The following is a 16,304-nucleotide window of genomic DNA, read 5'->3' as shown; positions in this document are numbered from 1 at the left end:
GGGGGGAGGCCGAGACCCTGGGGACACCGTCTGTGGGTTGGTCTGCCTCTAAGCCCGTGGTCCAGCACCATGTCTCTTCTCAAAGCTTTCCAGGGAAAGGTACTCCACAGGTGGTCCAATGAACGTGCAATAGTCCTACCCTACATCTAACTAGAGGCACTCACGCTGCAGCTGTGAAAGGCGGAGTCTAACCATCACCAGTAACAACTGGAAACAGTCACGGGACTGGGAGTCGAGGAGCCAGGCCGCAGCCCAGCAGCTCCACAAATGAGCTCTGGGGCCTCGGCCGGTCACTTCCCTCCGGACCCTCACACAGCCTTCTCTTCTTAAACATGCGCCCTGACAACCAGAGGCTTTTCATTCAAATGTGCCCAAATTGTACAGACTTCGGAAATAGACCTGAACTCTGGCTCAATAACAGCTCTCTGGGGCTCAGTCTCCCTTCCTGTAAAACGAACATGTTCCAGGCCCCCGTGAGGAGTCCAGTTCCAAAAGTCCAGGGGCAAACAAACGGCAGGGCGGGAAGGAGGTCCCCTGGGGTTGAGGACAGCGCTGGTGGGCGTGGTGACGGAGAGGCCTGGTGCCGGTGGTGGGAAAGCTGATGGGATGGGGGGACCCTTTGGTCTGGAGGCGCCTTAGTCACCGGCTGGGATCCGGTTCTCGTGCTGCTCCAGCCCACACCACGGAGTGGGTAGCAGCCCACCGCTTCTGTGTCTGTCTTTTCCTGCTAGATTCTCAGCATCTCAGGAGGGGACCACATCTCCCTTCAGGTCTGCATCCCCAGGACCTGGCACCTATTTGCCAAATGAACGAATGACTCTGCCAGCAAAAGCTGATGCCTCTGATTTCAAACTAGGTCAGAATCCAGCCACTTCTCACCACCCCCGTGTCCAAGCGACCTCCCTCCCTGGCCAGAGGGCGGAACGGGCTTCTGCCTGGATTCCCTGCTCCCAATCTATTCTCCCCGCAGAAGCCACAGCCATCCTGTTAGAACCCAAACCCCCTCCAACGGTGCCCTCCTCCCTCCCTTGAAAGTATCCAAGCCCCTACAATAGCCTGAAGGCCCCCGCAGGATCTGTCCACCCGCCCCCAGCTCAGCCCCTCTCCAACCTCCTGCCAGCGGCCTTCGGGTCTCTGGGCTATTGCTGGTCGTGCCAGGCCCCTCCCACCTCAGGGCCTTCACGCATCCTGTTCTCTGCCCCAGAGACCCGCACGGCCCACTCCCTCACCTTCAACCCCGCGGCATCGTTGCTCAACAGCCGTTATCAGCGGGACGTCTTCCCTAAACACCCCACTGAAAGCTGAGGTCACCCCACACCCCCTTCACTTTCTCCAGCTCATTCTAATCACCATGTGACCCACTTACTTATGTAGCGCACGGTCTATCCCCGACTCCCATCAGGAGGAAAGCTCCTATGAACAGGGGTTCTTGTCTCTTCACACCTAAAGCTAGAAAAGTGCTACACACAGTACACACTCAATAAGTATTTGCTAAACGAATGACAAGATGTTGGTCACGTCTTCTGCGGGAACACTGTGAGATAAAGAAGTACAAATAACCTTCCACTTCCGATTAGTCCAACATCATTCTCAAAGCGCTTTCCTATCCTGGTCTCATTTGAGCTTCTCTCTGCAGAAGCAAATCCAGATTTTGGTGAGGCCTAAAATATCTAAAAACTGGGAGTCCCTCTCTGAGAAAAAGAATTGAAAATACAAACACAAAATTAGGTTAAGGAGGTGATGGGTGGGTTCACTCTCTTGATGGTGGTGATGGCTCCGTAAGTCAAACTTACCGAACTGTCCACTCCAAATACGGATTGTTTATGGTATGTCAATTATATTTCAGTAAAGCTACCTTAAAATATTTAATAAAAAATAAACAGTTTGGGCTTCCCTGGTGGCACAGTGGTTGAGAATCTGCCTGCCAATGCAGGGGACACGGGTTCGAGCCCTGGTCTGGGAAGATCCCACATGCCGCGGAGCAACTAGGCCCGTGAGCCACAACTGCTGAGTCTGCGCGTCTGGAGCCTGTGCTCCGCAACAAGAGAGGCCGCGATAGTGAGAGGCCCGCGCACCGCGATGAAGAGTGGCCCCCGCTTGCCGCAACTAGAGAAAGCCCTCGCACAGAAACGAAGACCCAACACAGCCAAAAATAAATTAATTAATTAAAAATAAATAAATAAACAAACAGTTTTGGGAATTCCCTGGCAGTCCAATGGTTAGGATACGGCGCTTTCACTACTAGGGCCTGGGTTCAATCCCTGGTCAGGGAACTAAGATCCCACAAGCCGTGTGGTGCAGCTAAATAAATAAATAGAGTTAAAAAATAAAATAAAATAAAAAGTTTAGGCGCCTGGAAGGGGCCCACGCAGGTGAGGGGCCCCGAAGTGTAAGCCTCACTGACGTCACAGGAAATCCGACCTCCCCCACAGAAGGGCAGGCAGATGGAGAAACTGAGGCCAGAAAATCTCACTCAGATGGGCCACCGGCAGACCTAGGGCTAACACCCGGGTGTGAGTCCTGGCTCAGCCACTTGGAAGTGGCACAGGGCCTGGCGGAGAAGGTCCTCGGTCCGCAGGAGTCCATTCCCAGTCCGGGCAGGCCTCCTGGCCTGGACGCAGTGGCGTGTACTCTGGAGCACCCGTTAAACAGCAGCTGGGAGGCCCCTGCCCAGCCCCGGCTGAGACCCTTACTCCACACGTCACAGACGACCCCCATGTCATGAGGACGGAGCCCCCGCCCAGCCCCAGCACCACCTCTGTCTCTGCCACAGGGTCCAGGAGCTCTGCCTACAGACAGGCCCCAGGCACGGCCCGGGCCCTAGGCACGAGGCCAGCAGTGGGGTCACAGGAGCCAGACCCAGGGTCCCAGGCTGGCTCGGCTGTCTTCGTACGGTCTTCGTACGTTTCAAGTTGTGCTTCTCTCCTCCCGGGAGAGGCCTCCTCCTCTCCCTTGCGGCCCCTCGGACCGCGTTCCAGCCAGGCCCGTCCTGCTGCTCAGCAGGGGAGGACCCCTGGGTGGGAGTGGAGCCCTGGGTTTCTCTGGGTGTCTGGAGCCAAGGGGGGCAAACAGCTCCCTTCCTGCCCCTTGAGGTCCTCCCGAGGTCAACCCGGCCATTCAACTGCCTCCAAACCAGCTGGCATCTAATCCAGGCCTTTTACAGACACAGGGAACTGCTGTAGTTTCTTTCACTCTCGTGATAACAGTAACAATAATGAACGTCTGTGGAGCACTTACAGGTACCCGTAAGAACACAGAGTGAACACCGTAAACTTTACGTGTGTTCACACGTTCATCCTCACAACAGCTCCTGCAGCTGGTCTCTCGTCTTCATTCTATCCGCAGTGTGGTTCTAGAGTCTATCTCCTAACTTCTCTTTAACACAGGATTGAGGGGATGGACCAGGGGGCACCAGGGGTCCTAGCTAGCCTAAGCGAGAAGAAACTAAGGCCCAGAGAGGGAAAGTGATTTATTCAAAGTCACATGGTTTATTACTGTCCCAAGGCCACAGGAACATCCGTTTCTAAGGCCACACCCAGGGCTTCACAATGGCTGCTTTTTCCCACGGATGTCTCCCCTGGCTGGGCTGGGAGTTTCTTCTGCCAGAGGCCATTCTGCTCCGCCTCTCTGGACCATCCACCCCCCTCCCACACCCCGACGATTCCCTGGGTCTCTGCGTGAAGTAAGTCCTTAGTGATGTCTCACTGCTCCTGGCCCTGACCCTGGCCCTGGCCCAGGTCCTGCAGGGAGAGCCAACTATTTGGACCAAAAGCCGGCCCACCTGTTTGTTTTTGTTTTAATATTTATTTTATTTATTTAGGCTGCGCCGGGTCTTAGTTGTAGCATGCATGCGGGATCTAGTTCCCGGACGAGGGATCGAACCCGGGCCCCCTGCATTGGGAGCGTGGAATCTTACTCACTGGACTGCCAGGGAAGTCCCAATGCCCACCTGTTTTCACTCTCTCCTGGACAGCGGTACTCAGAGCTGTAGGAGCCAAAGTGCCCTGGATGACTGAGACGCCAGGAGGCTCCCAGAGCTGGGGGAGAAGCAGAGAGATGTAAGGAGTGTGCAGAGCCGTGAAGCCACAGTGAAGGCAGCAAAGAAGAGCAATGGCAGGGGAGCTCCCTGGTGGCCCAGTGGTTAGGATTCCGGGCTTTCACTGCCATGGCCCAGGTTCAATCCCTGGTCAGGGAATGGAGATCCCGCAAGCCATACGGCATGGCCAAAAAAAAAAAAAAAAAAAAAAAGGGCAACATCAGGAGGAAACTAGTAGAAAATCCAGGTGAGCTGGTGGGAAGGCAAGAACTGCATCCTCGTCCCAGCTCTGCCACCAGCTGCATAACCCCAGGCCTCCCACCCTCCGGTGGTTGAGATCCCGGACCAGGGCAGGAGGCCAACCTGGACCACGCGGAGGCCAGCCGGGCAGCTGGGCATTGCAGTGTGGCAGGTGGCCTTGGCCAACCCCAGAGAGGGCCTGGGTGGGACTGGAAAGGACACCCCACCAGACTGTGGCCCATCTGTCAGAGGACATGTGTCCAAAGCCCCCACAGCCCCACCCACCATGGGCAAGGACGGCAGTGGACCCTCGGGCTGAAGGCGGGGCACTCCCAATGCAGGGTCCACACAGAGTGACGACCACCTTCTCCAAACCCCACACCCAGGGTCACACATGTCCTGCCAGCCACCCGAGGCTCTTTCTTCCTCAGTCACACAAGAGCATGAAAATCCCATCTGCTAAATCCTGTCTGGGACAGGCCTCTTCGGTGTCTCATTTCCTCCCTGTACCAGCCCTACCCCAGGGCCGTAAACATATTCAGAGTTTATGCCCTTTAAGAAGGGTCATCAAAGACAGTTGTTTTGCTAATATTGTTGATAAGGTCCTATTAGAACTAAAGCTATTAGTTTTCAAAGTTGAAAAGGGCATGAGCTTCCCCGCAGGTAGATAGATCTTTGCTTCAGCAGAGGCCTCACAGGGAGCTCTTTACCGGAGCTGACATTTCACCCCTGCTGGCGGGGGTGGGGAGGAGGCCAGCCCCCACTAATGCCCACGGCCTGGCCTGGGGGCACCCTGGCTAGGGATCAACTGAAGCTATAAACACCTGCAGCTGGAGGAGGAGGCTATTTGTGGAGAAGAAACTTTTCATGCCTGACACCGGAGCTGTTACCACCATTGTCCCTGGAGGGCTCTGAGGCTTCTGGTGAAATCCTACGCCATCTTCAAGGCCACTCCGCCTCCAGCCCTGGTGCACAAGGTCTGTGCCTCCCTGGGCTCAAGTCATTTGAGCTCCTGAAGGGCAGGAAGAGTTCCCCTCCAGCTCTGCAGCCCCACGCTGTTCACTGGCACCTCTTGTCCCAACAGCTACATTAAAGATGGTGTCTTCTTTCAATTAGTACATGAAAAGATGCTTGACATCACTAACCTTAGGGAAATGCAAATCAAACCATGAGATACCACCTCACACCCACTAGAATGGCTATTGAAAAAAAAAAAAAACAGAAAACGGAAAATAACAAGCGTTGGTGAGGATGTAAAGAAATTAAAACACTTGTACGTTGCTGGCAGAATGTAAAACGGTGCAGCCACTTGTGGGAGATAGTCTGGTAGTTCCTCAAAAAGTTAAACAGAATCACCATATGATCCAGCAATTCCACCTCTAGGTATATACCCCAAATAACTGAAAGCAGGGTCTCAAAGAGATATTTGTATACCCAGGTTCATAGCAGCATTATTCACAATAGCCAAAAGATGGAAACACCCACATATACATCAATAGATAAATGGATCAACAAAATGTGGTCCATCTACACAATGGAATATTATTCAGTGATTAAAAAGAAGAATGAAGTTCTGACATAGGCTACAACATGGATGAACCTTGAAGACATTGTCCTAAGAGAAATAATCCAGACACAGAATGGCAAGTACTATATGATTCCACTACCGTGATGTACCCAGAACAGGCAAATTCATGATCTACAGAAAGTAGATCAGAGGATACCAGGGCCTAGGGGGAAGGGGGAATGGGGAATGGGGAGTTATTGTTTAATGGGTACAGTTTCTGTTGGGAAGAACGAAAAAGTTCTGGAGATGATGGCGGTGGTGGCTGCACACGGTGTAAGTGTACTTAATGCCACTGAGCTGTGCACTTACAAAGGGTCATAGGGTGCATTTTAAGTTCTTCATATTTTCCCACAAAATATATAAGTAGGGCTTCCCTGGTGGCCCAGTGGTTAAGAATCTGCCTGCCAATGCAGGGGGACACGGGTTCGAGCCCTGGTCCAGGAAGATCCCATATGCTGCGGAGCAACTAAGCCAGTGCGCCACAACTACTGAGCTTGCGTCCTAGAGCCCGCGAGCCACAACTACCGAGCCCACGCGCCACAACTGCTGAAGCCCACGCACCTAGAGCCCGTGCTCCACAAGAAGAGAAGCCACTGCAATGAGAAGCCCACACACCGCAACAAAGAGTAGCCCCCACTCGCTGCAACTAGAGAAAGCCTGCGCACAGCAACAAAGACCCAACGCAGCCAAAAATAAAATAAATAAATAAATAAATTTATGTTTAAAAATATATATAAGTAATAAATAAATAAAACCAAAACCCCAAAGGTAGTATTATTATTATCCCCATTTTTCAAATGGGGACACTGAAGCTGAGAGGTAAACAACCTGCCCAACTGGCCACTGGGCACAGTGGATGTGAACAGAGGCGCCCATTGTCAGGCCTCCAGAAGCAGGACGCCAGGGTTCCAGGCCAGAAGAGAGGGACACGAAGCACAGGGCAGCAGAGGGTCCGAGGACCACGGCAAGGAAGCAGCAGCAGAAGCTCGGATGAGGCTCCGTGACCTGTCCCATCGCCTCCGTGACCAGAGCCCGACCTGGGTCCAGCCTCTGCTCAGCCTCTCGTTAGCTAGTGACTCACCTCGGATGGTCCCTTATCACAACACTTTGCCCAGATCCCCACGGGGACCCCCAAACCCAGCAGGCAAAGCCCCGCCTCTGGGCCAAGGCTCACTCCCCCCGCCTTCCTCCACCTGGCCAAGCTCCACTTCCACTTCCTCCCAGAAAGCTTCCAAGATAAGCCAGCCCTCAGCTGACTGGCTACCTACAACATGAGTGCCCTCAGTTTACTTTCCAAAGATGCTCCTCCTGCCTCTCCTTCAACCACGCAGCCACAGAGAGCAGAGACCACGGCGCCCAGCCCGGCCTGGTCCAGAGCGGTGGGGCCCTTGATGGGAACCGCCCAACGGCTAACAGGCAACGAGGCGCCAGGGAGACAAGGGAGACAGGAGAGGAGGGCAGAGACTTGGGAGATTCAGAGCAACGTCCAGGAGGGCCAGGGCCCTGGCGGGCAGAGGGGAGGAACGCCCAGAGCAAGACAGAGCCGGCCGCGGGCCGCCGGAGGGAGAGCCAGGCCGCCGGGGCCAGACGGGAGCCACGCTCACCTCCCGCCACCTGCCAGGGGGGCAGAGCCAGGCTGGGCGACGAGGTCAGAGAGACCGGCAGTGCCAGGGCGAGGGTCACACCGTGACGGGGCAAAACCGAAGGCTGCCATGAGCCGGGGAAGGCCTTGGCCCGGAGCCGGTCCACGGGCGGGGGAGGCTCAGCGCGGATCTGTCCTGCGCCTGCGTGTCACCTGCAGGTCTGCCTGGCCCTGGTCGGTGGCCCTGCTCTGGGTGTGCGGGGGCCGAGCTGGGGGCAGGACTGACCCCTTGTCCTCAGAGACTCCGGGTCTCGAATCCTCCTCTGGGCAGTTTGCTCTTCCTGCCTGAGGCCAGCTGCCCACCTGGAAACCAGCTGAGGCCTCTGGATGTGGGGCACTGGAGAGGGTAAGGACCAGGGCTCTCAGGACACAGAGGATGGCAAGGGTGGGTCCCCGAGAGAAGGAGGGGTGGCGAGCAGCCTGAGGGAGACCAGGTCTGAGCCAACTCGGCGGCTGGTCCCTCTACCGCCCCACCCCCTCCCACACCTGGGGCTGAGCTCAGGGCTATATATACCCCCCAGCTGGGCCGCTCCGCTCTGCCGAGAAAGCCCCTGTCCACTCCGGCAAGGCCCTGCCTTGGCTCTGCCCCCGAGCCTGTAAGACGAGATGGGGCTAAGCCAGCGTCTGCACCCCAGCGGGACGTGTACTCACAGAGGACAGGTGCCATGGGGGCTGGGTCGGTCGCCAGACTCCGCGGGGCGGCCCCTGGTCCCCCTGCCCAGAGCCTGACCCACCTGAGCCGGGGCCAAGCAGGAGGCAGGCTGGCTTCGCAGAGCTCACTGTGGCCACTCGGGGTAATGGGGAGCACTGACCACCGCCCCACCCGGCCCCCGCTCCTACTTACTACCTGAGCGACTCTGGGAGAAGCTCTTGGTTTCTCTGAGCTTCTCTCTCTGCATCTGCACAGGCTGTCACCCCTCCCATCGCTAAGGGGCTCCTGGCCTCGGCCCCTCCCTGTCTCTCAGCACAGGGAAGGAGAGCCACAAAGGACGCCGGCAAGGCCAGGACAGTTCGCCAAACACTGTTTTCATCTTGCTTCCCTCACTCAACGGCTCCCCTCCTGCCAAACACAATTCCACCCCAAGGCCCGCTGGAAGTGCACAGCCTTGCCTTTCCCAAACCCTGCTTCGGTCACAATCGCCAGGGGCCCAAAGATCAAGTCTCTTAAACCCTATACCTTCCTATGTGAATACGGATAGAAATAACCACCCATAACGACTAAAAAAAGTGAAGCCACCCAAATGTCCATCAACTGGGTGAACAGATAAACACCATGGGGTCCATCCATATGATGGAATGTGACTCAGTCTTCAAAAGGAAGGACGTTCTGACACCTGCTACGACACAGAGGAACCTTGAGGACGTGATACTCAGTGAAACAAGCTGGATACAGAAGGACAAATACTGCGTGACTCCACTTACGTGAGGTCCGTAGAGGAATCACAGCCACAGAGACAGAAAGTGGATGGTGGGTGCCAGGGGCTGGGGGAGGAGGGGAGTGAGTGTTTAATGGGGACAGAGTTTCAGTTCGGGAGGATGAGAAAATTCTAGAAACGGACGGTGATGATGGTCGCACAACAATGTGAATGTACTTAATGCCACTGAACTGTACACTGAAAAATGGTTACAACGGTATATTTTACCACCACACACAAAGAAACAGCTGGCCCATGGCGTCACTCAAACACTGTCTGCTGGCTCTCCACGGTCAGCACCTCCTGGGGCCTTCCCCACACGGCAGCACCCTCGGCTTTTTCCCTCTGCTGAGTGCCTCTTGCCCACCTGTGTTTGCCAGACCATTTGTCCCTTTAAAGCAGGAAGATGAATCCTGAGAGGCGCCTGGGCACCGATCACTGCCCCACCCAGGGACAGGACAGCTCTCCAGCCACGCCCAGGACCCGCCCTACACACCCCTCCCCCTCCTCCCCCTCACACCTCAGCTCAGGACCAGCACACGCCCCACTCTCCACCAAAGCGGTGGGAAGAGCCCAGGATACTAGAGCCCCCTCCTCCGCAGCTCCACGGGGAGGACCTCCATCTGCAGCCCCACCCCGGACACACAGGTGCTCCATACACGGCGGCCCTCTCCTCCACGAAGCTTCCACGGGGACCAAAAGTAAGAAGCAAGCATTAGAGCAGGAAGTGGTTAAGCAGGGAGGCCTGGGGGGCCCGACCCGGGGCGTGGAGGCCCACAGAAGTGGGGACCCAGCAGAGCCACAGCAGAGGGGCTGGTAAGGAGGGATGAGCAGCTTTAACTGCTGACCAAGGAGCAGACCCAGGGTCTAGCTCAAGAGGACCCTGCTTCCCCAACAAGCAGGCGAGAAGGAATCCCTTGGCCCTGCAGGGAAGGTGTAGGTAAAGGATGAAGTAGGCGGGGCTGTGCAGCTCCGCGACTCCCTAGACCAGTAACTAAGCAGATTTGAGTTTGGTCCATTGAATTGTGTTGGTGTCCCCCCAACATTCACGTCCACCCAGAACCTCAGAATGTGGCCTTATCTGGAAACAGAGTCTTCACAGATGTAATTAGTTAAGATGAGGTCATACTGGATTAAGGTGGGCCCTAAATCCAATGATTGGTAACCTCTTACAGGTGTCCGTGTAAGAGGACACACAGAGACACAGAGAGGATGGCCATGTGACAACAGGGTCAGAGATGGGAGTGATGCAGCTACGAGCCAAGGACAACAAGGGCTGCCATCCGCCACCAGAAGCCAGGAGGGAGACACGGAACAGACCCTCCACAAGGAACCAACCCCAGGGACCCCTTGAGTTCAGACTTCTGGCCTCCTGACCCGCAAGGATACACTGCTGTTGTCCAAGGCATCCCTTAAATTTGTGGCAACTCTTACAGCAGCCCTCGGAGCTGAGCTGGGTCAGCCCCCGTGGGCCCCCCACACAGCTGACAAAGCATCTGCGCTGGGGGAGGGGCACCCGTGTGCGGGTGGTCGCCTGGCCTGGAGCCATCTCACGGGGGGCAGGGCGAGACCCTCTGTTGTCAGGGGCTTCAGCCAGTCAGAGACCCCCTCAGCTGCCCAAGACCCACGTTTCAAGCTGGGGGTCCTGGCGGGCTTTCCAGTGTCAATGGAGGCTGCCCTGAGCCTCTCAACAGCCGTTCAGTGTTTGTTTTGCTCCCCCAGATACCCTCTCTTCCACCCTAAAGTCAGCACAGCCGCGGGCAGAACGTTCAGTCCTTCCCACGGGGCTGCCGGACACTGAGTCTCTGTATGTTCCCATCCTCAGCGGCTCAGGAAGACTTAGTCTTACCTCATGGCTCTCGGCTGGAGGGGAACGTCCCTGAGGGAAGGGTCCTCAGCCTCTCCGGGGACACGCCCATCCGCCTTGTGTACAGTTACATGTGTGCTCACCCCCACCGAGCTGCGAGCAGGGTCTAGATCTGCCCCACCCTGCCTGACACACAGCAGGCTCCTGCATGGGGAAGGGAGGGAGGGAATGAGCCAGGACGGCCGGCCTTCCTAACCGCCCTACACAGCCAAGGTGGGAAGCTGGGAGAAGATGAGGCATTTGCCTGGGGGATGGCTGGAGGGATTTTCCTTCAGTACCACCTTCTCACCATCCTCCACATCCACCCAAAGGCGTCTCCTCCGAGGCCCTCCCTTCCCTTGGGAGCCCAGGACAGAGTAAAGCAGCGTCCACCTGGGAGGAGCCCCAAGAAGTCACCCCCCTCCGTCACTTGGCAGGAGCGCGGTTGCTGTGCCGAGGCTGTTGCCAGGCCTGGACCGTGAGTTGGGGGGCGCTGCTGGCCAGGCCCGACAGCCTCCTTACCGTACATCTTGCCTTCGTCTGAGAGGATGATCTTGCGCCGACCGCAGGGCGGGTAGATGGCCAGCGCCTCCTGGAAGCTCTGCTCAATGTCGGGGCTCCACACGCCCTCCGCGTCATTGTCGATGGGCTTGTCCAAGGCCTGGCTGCCCCCAGAGACGTTGCTCCCCTCGGGGGAGTTGGGAGAGCTCCACTCGTTGGAGGTAATGGTGCCGGCCGTGCCCTCCAAGGCTCCGCTTGGAGGAGCGCCCGTTGGACCTGTTTGGGCAGAAACCACGGCATTGGTGGATGAATGTGCGGACCAGGGTCGGGGGGGACCCAGGGAGCACCACCCCCAAACCAGGTGCTCCTCCTTTCCTGGCGATCACGGCGCAGGAGCTCAAGGGAAAGGCCGGGGATCCCAGGGAACAAAGGGTGAGGTGGAAGATCTGGGGGGTCAAGGGCAGGTCATCTCCCATCCAGAGACCTCAGCTTCCCACCCTGTCAAAGGAGCTCAATGACCAGGCTCCCTCTGATCATGGCTCTAAGAACCCAGATGGGGCTGAGAAGTTGGAGACGAGGACCAAGTGCCAGGGATGTTCTACATTAAATCAAAAAGGGGCAAAAGGATGAAAGATATTGTGCACCGTTGGTGGGAACAGAAAATGGGGCAACCACTAGGGAAAACAGTAGGGAGGTCCCTCAAAAAATCAAAATAAGAACTACCATATGATCCAGCAATTCCACTTCTGGGTATACACCCAGAAGAACCAAAAGCAGGGTCTCAAAGAGATTATTTATACACCCATGTTCACAGCAGCACTATTCACAATAGCCAAGAGACAGAAGCAACCCAAGTGTCCACGGATGAATGAAAGCATAAACAAAATGTAGTATCTATATACAATAGAGTATTATTCAACCTTAAAAAGGAAGGTTGAATAACATGGTTGGACATGTTATTACATGGATGGACTTTGAGGACATTATCCTAAGTGACATAAGCCAGCCAAAAAGGACAAATGCTGTGTGATTCCACTTATATGACATCCTTAGGGTACTCAAAGTCATAGAGGCAGAAAGTAGAACGGTGGTTACCCCGGGCTGGGGGAGGAGGAGGTGGGGAGTTGCTGTTTAAGGGGTATAGGGTTTCGGTTTTGCAAGATGAAAAAGTTCCGGAGATGTGTTGCACAACAACGTGAATATACTTTTTTTTTTTTTTTCTGTTTTAAGTTTACTTTTTATGGTTTTTTTTTTTTAATTTTTATGGAAGTATAGTTGATTTACAATGTTGTGTTAGTTTCAGGTGTATAGCAACGTGATTAGTTATACATATACATATATCCACTTGTGAATATACTTTTAACATTACTGAACTATACACTTAAAAATGGTTAAGATGGGGCTTCCCTGGTGGCACAGTGGTTAAGAATTCGCCTGCCAATGCAGGCGACACAGGTTCGAGCCCTGGTCCGGGAAGATCCCACATGCCGCGGAGCAACTAAGCCTGAGTGCCACAACTACTGAGCCTGTGCTCTAGAGCCCACGAGCCACAACTACTGAGCCCACGCGCCACAACTACTGAAGTCCACACACCTAGAGCCCATGCTCTGCAACAAGAGGAACCACCGTAATAAGAAGCCCACGCACCACAACAAAGAGTAGCCCCCGCTCGCTGCAACTAGAGAGAGCCTGCACGCAGCAACAAAGACCCAATGCAGCCAAAAATAAATAAATAAATAAATTTATTTTTTTTAAAAATGGTTAAGATGATAAATTTTGCACCATAAAATTATGGTGTAATTTTAATTAAAATACGAAACATGCAAAGTAAAATGCAGGTCACCATTCTCTTACTCCATCCCAGCTCAGGCTCTTTTCAGAGGAAGATTCTAGCCCTGGAAGATTCTCACATGTTGGGGATATGGCGAGGTTGACTGGCTGGTACCTCCAGAAGGTGACAACACAACCTTATTCTAGTCACTAGCATGAGACAAACCCAGGGACCTCTTGGCTCCAACTGTCCAAGCTGTGAATTTCTGGACACGATTCTCAGGGGTTTGGGAAGAAGCAGTACATACTAGTACTCTTAAGGCAGTTCTTGGATTATGAGTACCAGGTGGGTACCATTTGCCTCCCAAAGCCCTCCCAAGCTCCCAGCATCCCTCCTCTCCCAGCCACCAAGCGCATCTGCAAAGGAGGACCCCCCTCCCCATCACACGTCACCCCCTCCCCCATTAGCCATGAGGAGCAGTGTGGTCCAGCAGCCCAAACCCAGGGCCAAGAATTGAAACACGAGCTCCCACCCACTTCCATCTAGGACCCTCTGAGATAAGACCTCCCCAGAGCACCTCTCACTTTCTCCCCCTTCCCCAGGCCTGTCAGAGGTACACATTGTTCACAGATAGGTGGGTATGAGGGTGAGCGTGGTCAAGTTCACAAGGAGGAGCTGAGTGAGGGACAGCACATCCTGGGAGGGGTTGGAGGTTCCAAGAAGCTTGTCCTGGCTGCTGGCACAGACATGCAGTCGGAAGGAGGTTAGAACCACTGAAATTCAAAGTAGGAAACCTAACCCCATCCTCTCAGCTTGAGGATGGGGACACTGAGACCAGAAAGGCCTAGGGATGTGCCTGAGGTCATGCAGCAAATCAGTAGTGTAGCTGGGTCTGGATCTCCGCCCTCCAGGGTCCCAGGTCTTTTAGCATAACAAATGTCAACTTCCTCTCTGTGGCCAGTTAAAATAAGTTTTTCCCGAAGTGTGTCTGAGGGAGTCACTTGATCTGGAAGAAACTAGCTTATTCTCTACAAGAAATTCTGGTCTTGATCCTATTGTGAATGTTGAAACATTTTTCTGTACCTTCCAAAACAAACTTCTTTAAAGAGTTCCTAACTTTAATTTCTGGCAATATGGTAGATAAGATGGTTTTTAAAACTCACTCTGTAAAAGAAATCTAGAAATGATAAAACATAAGAAATACACTTTTATAAATAGAAAGCTAAAAAAAAAAAAAAAAAGAAATACACTTTTAAATGCATAGCTGACTTCAGAAGAAAGTAAAGAGGCCCCAAATGAGACAACTCAAACCTATAACAATAAGCAAATGAGCTGTTACTACAACCCCAGGAAGCAGAGGATGAAGCTGATCTTAGTAATGAAGACACTGGGTTTTAGTGGCCACCCAGATGCGACCTTACACCTGAGAGATACAGGGAGGTTGGAACTGTGAACAATACCTCAGTCCTCAGAGAAAAGGTAGACTATTCACAAAATAGACAAGGAAGATTGTCTGCCTTGGCCTAAGCCCTAGGTACAAAAAAGAATTTTCTTTCCTAAGAATTTGTAGCCAAGGGCCTGCCCTTAAGTGGATTTGAGATTTGTATTTTATATAACGCAGGAACCCCCTGCCAATTCACAAAAATAAATAGTGATCCCAGGCTCAAAATCTCTGAGAAGACAATCTTAACTCAGACTGCAGAGATCCAAAGACTCGCTCAAGAATCTCAAAATCCAAAATTACAAATTTTAAGAGGAAACAGTTCACCATGATCAAGATTTGATGGGATTGGATCACCCAAGAACTACAGATAATTGAACAATCAGATAAAACTATTATATAATTGTATTTAAAATGATTATCGACTTAAGGAATTGGAAAGATGAGAATTAGACACTATCAAAAAGTACAAAGCAGACTGGGAAAAGAACCAAATAGAATATTTAGAAATAAACATTTTAGCCACTGAAGTTAAAAACTCAATGATTGAGAGTAACAGCAAATTAGACACAGCTAGAGAAAGAATTAACAACCTGGAAGATATATCTGAGGACATTATTCATAAATGCATTAAAAAGAATGAAGATAAAGAGCAAGAAGGACACAATAAGGCAGTTCAACATACCTTCAATTAACATTTGAGAAAAGTATAGAAAATGAAATAGAACAACATTTGAAAAAATAATGGCAAGGAATTTTGCAGGATTAATGAAATACATGAATCCTCCAATTCAGGAACCATACTAAATCCTAACCAGGATAAATTCAAATAAAATAAACAGATATTATAGAGACACGGAAGAATACCAAAAACAAAGAGTAGATCTTAAAAGCATCCAGAGTGAAGGGGCATATTACCTACAAGGGAAAGACTATCATACTGATTGTATATATTGATAGTGAACTTGTCAACTAGAAAACCCACAATAACATCTCCAAATTATGGAGAGAAAAATAACTGTCAACCTAGAATTAGAAACCCAACCTAAATATCATTCAAGAATGAACATTAGGGACTTCCCTGGGGGTGCAGTGGTTAAAAATCCTTCTGCCAATGCAGGGCGACATGGGTTCGGTCCGGGAAGACCCCACATGCTGTGAAGCAACTTAAGCCTGTGCACCACAACTACTGAGCCTGCGCTCTAGAGCCCACGTGCCAAAACTACTGAGCCCAGGTGCCACAACTACTGAAGCCCACGCGCCTAGAGCCCATACTCCACGACAAGAGAAGCCACTGCAATGAGAAGCCCGAGCACCACGACGAAGAGTAGCCCCCGCTCGCCGCAACTAGAGAAAGCCCGCCCACAGCAACGAAGACCCAAAGCAGCCAAAAATAAATTAATTTTAAAAAAGAAAAGGAAAAGAATGAACATTAAATAAAAGCATTTTCAGACAAAGACGGAGAGAATTTAGTAGTAACAGACCCTCACTGGAAGAAAACAAAAAATCAAAATCCAACAGTTTTGTTTCCTTTAAGAGGTATCTTAAAAAAAAAAAAAAAAGGAACTGGTATGAAAAGATATTACATACATGGAAGAATAGTGAGCAAGGTGACTGGTAAAAACGAGTGAATCTAAACTGTACTAACTACATAAAAATAATAACAACAATGAGGATGACTAAGTTGGCCACACAATACACACACACATGCGAATGCAGAAAAACCATATTTCTGAACCATAAGCTCAGAAGATGCATTTGATACAAGACCCATTCACAGTAAAAACTCTTAGCACACTGTAGAAACAAAAGGAACTTCCTTAATCTAACAACAGATTTCTTCCC

At 52.4% G+C, this 16,304-nt stretch overlaps 1 protein-coding gene across 1 annotated transcript in view; it reads right to left on the bottom strand.

Moving 5' to 3' along the window:
- Positions 1-16,304, bottom strand: part of TEAD4 (TEA domain transcription factor 4) — a gene marked incomplete at its 5' end in the record, with an annotated part of 72,989 nt that overhangs the window by 32,237 nt on the left and 24,448 nt on the right. Inside the window, one exon of the mRNA XM_082351359.1 lies at positions 11,269-11,523. Within this exon, the coding sequence (XP_082207485.1) occupies positions 11,269-11,523 (255 nt within the window). The remainder of the gene's footprint in view (positions 1-11,268; positions 11,524-16,304) is intronic.

Source organism: Balaenoptera borealis (assembly GCF_965194805.1).
Source record: "Balaenoptera borealis genome assembly, chromosome: 13".
NCBI lineage: Eukaryota > Metazoa > Chordata > Mammalia > Artiodactyla > Balaenopteridae > Balaenoptera > Balaenoptera borealis.
Note: the sequence above shows the minus strand (reverse complement) of the source record. Positions and strands in the feature narration are given on the sequence as shown.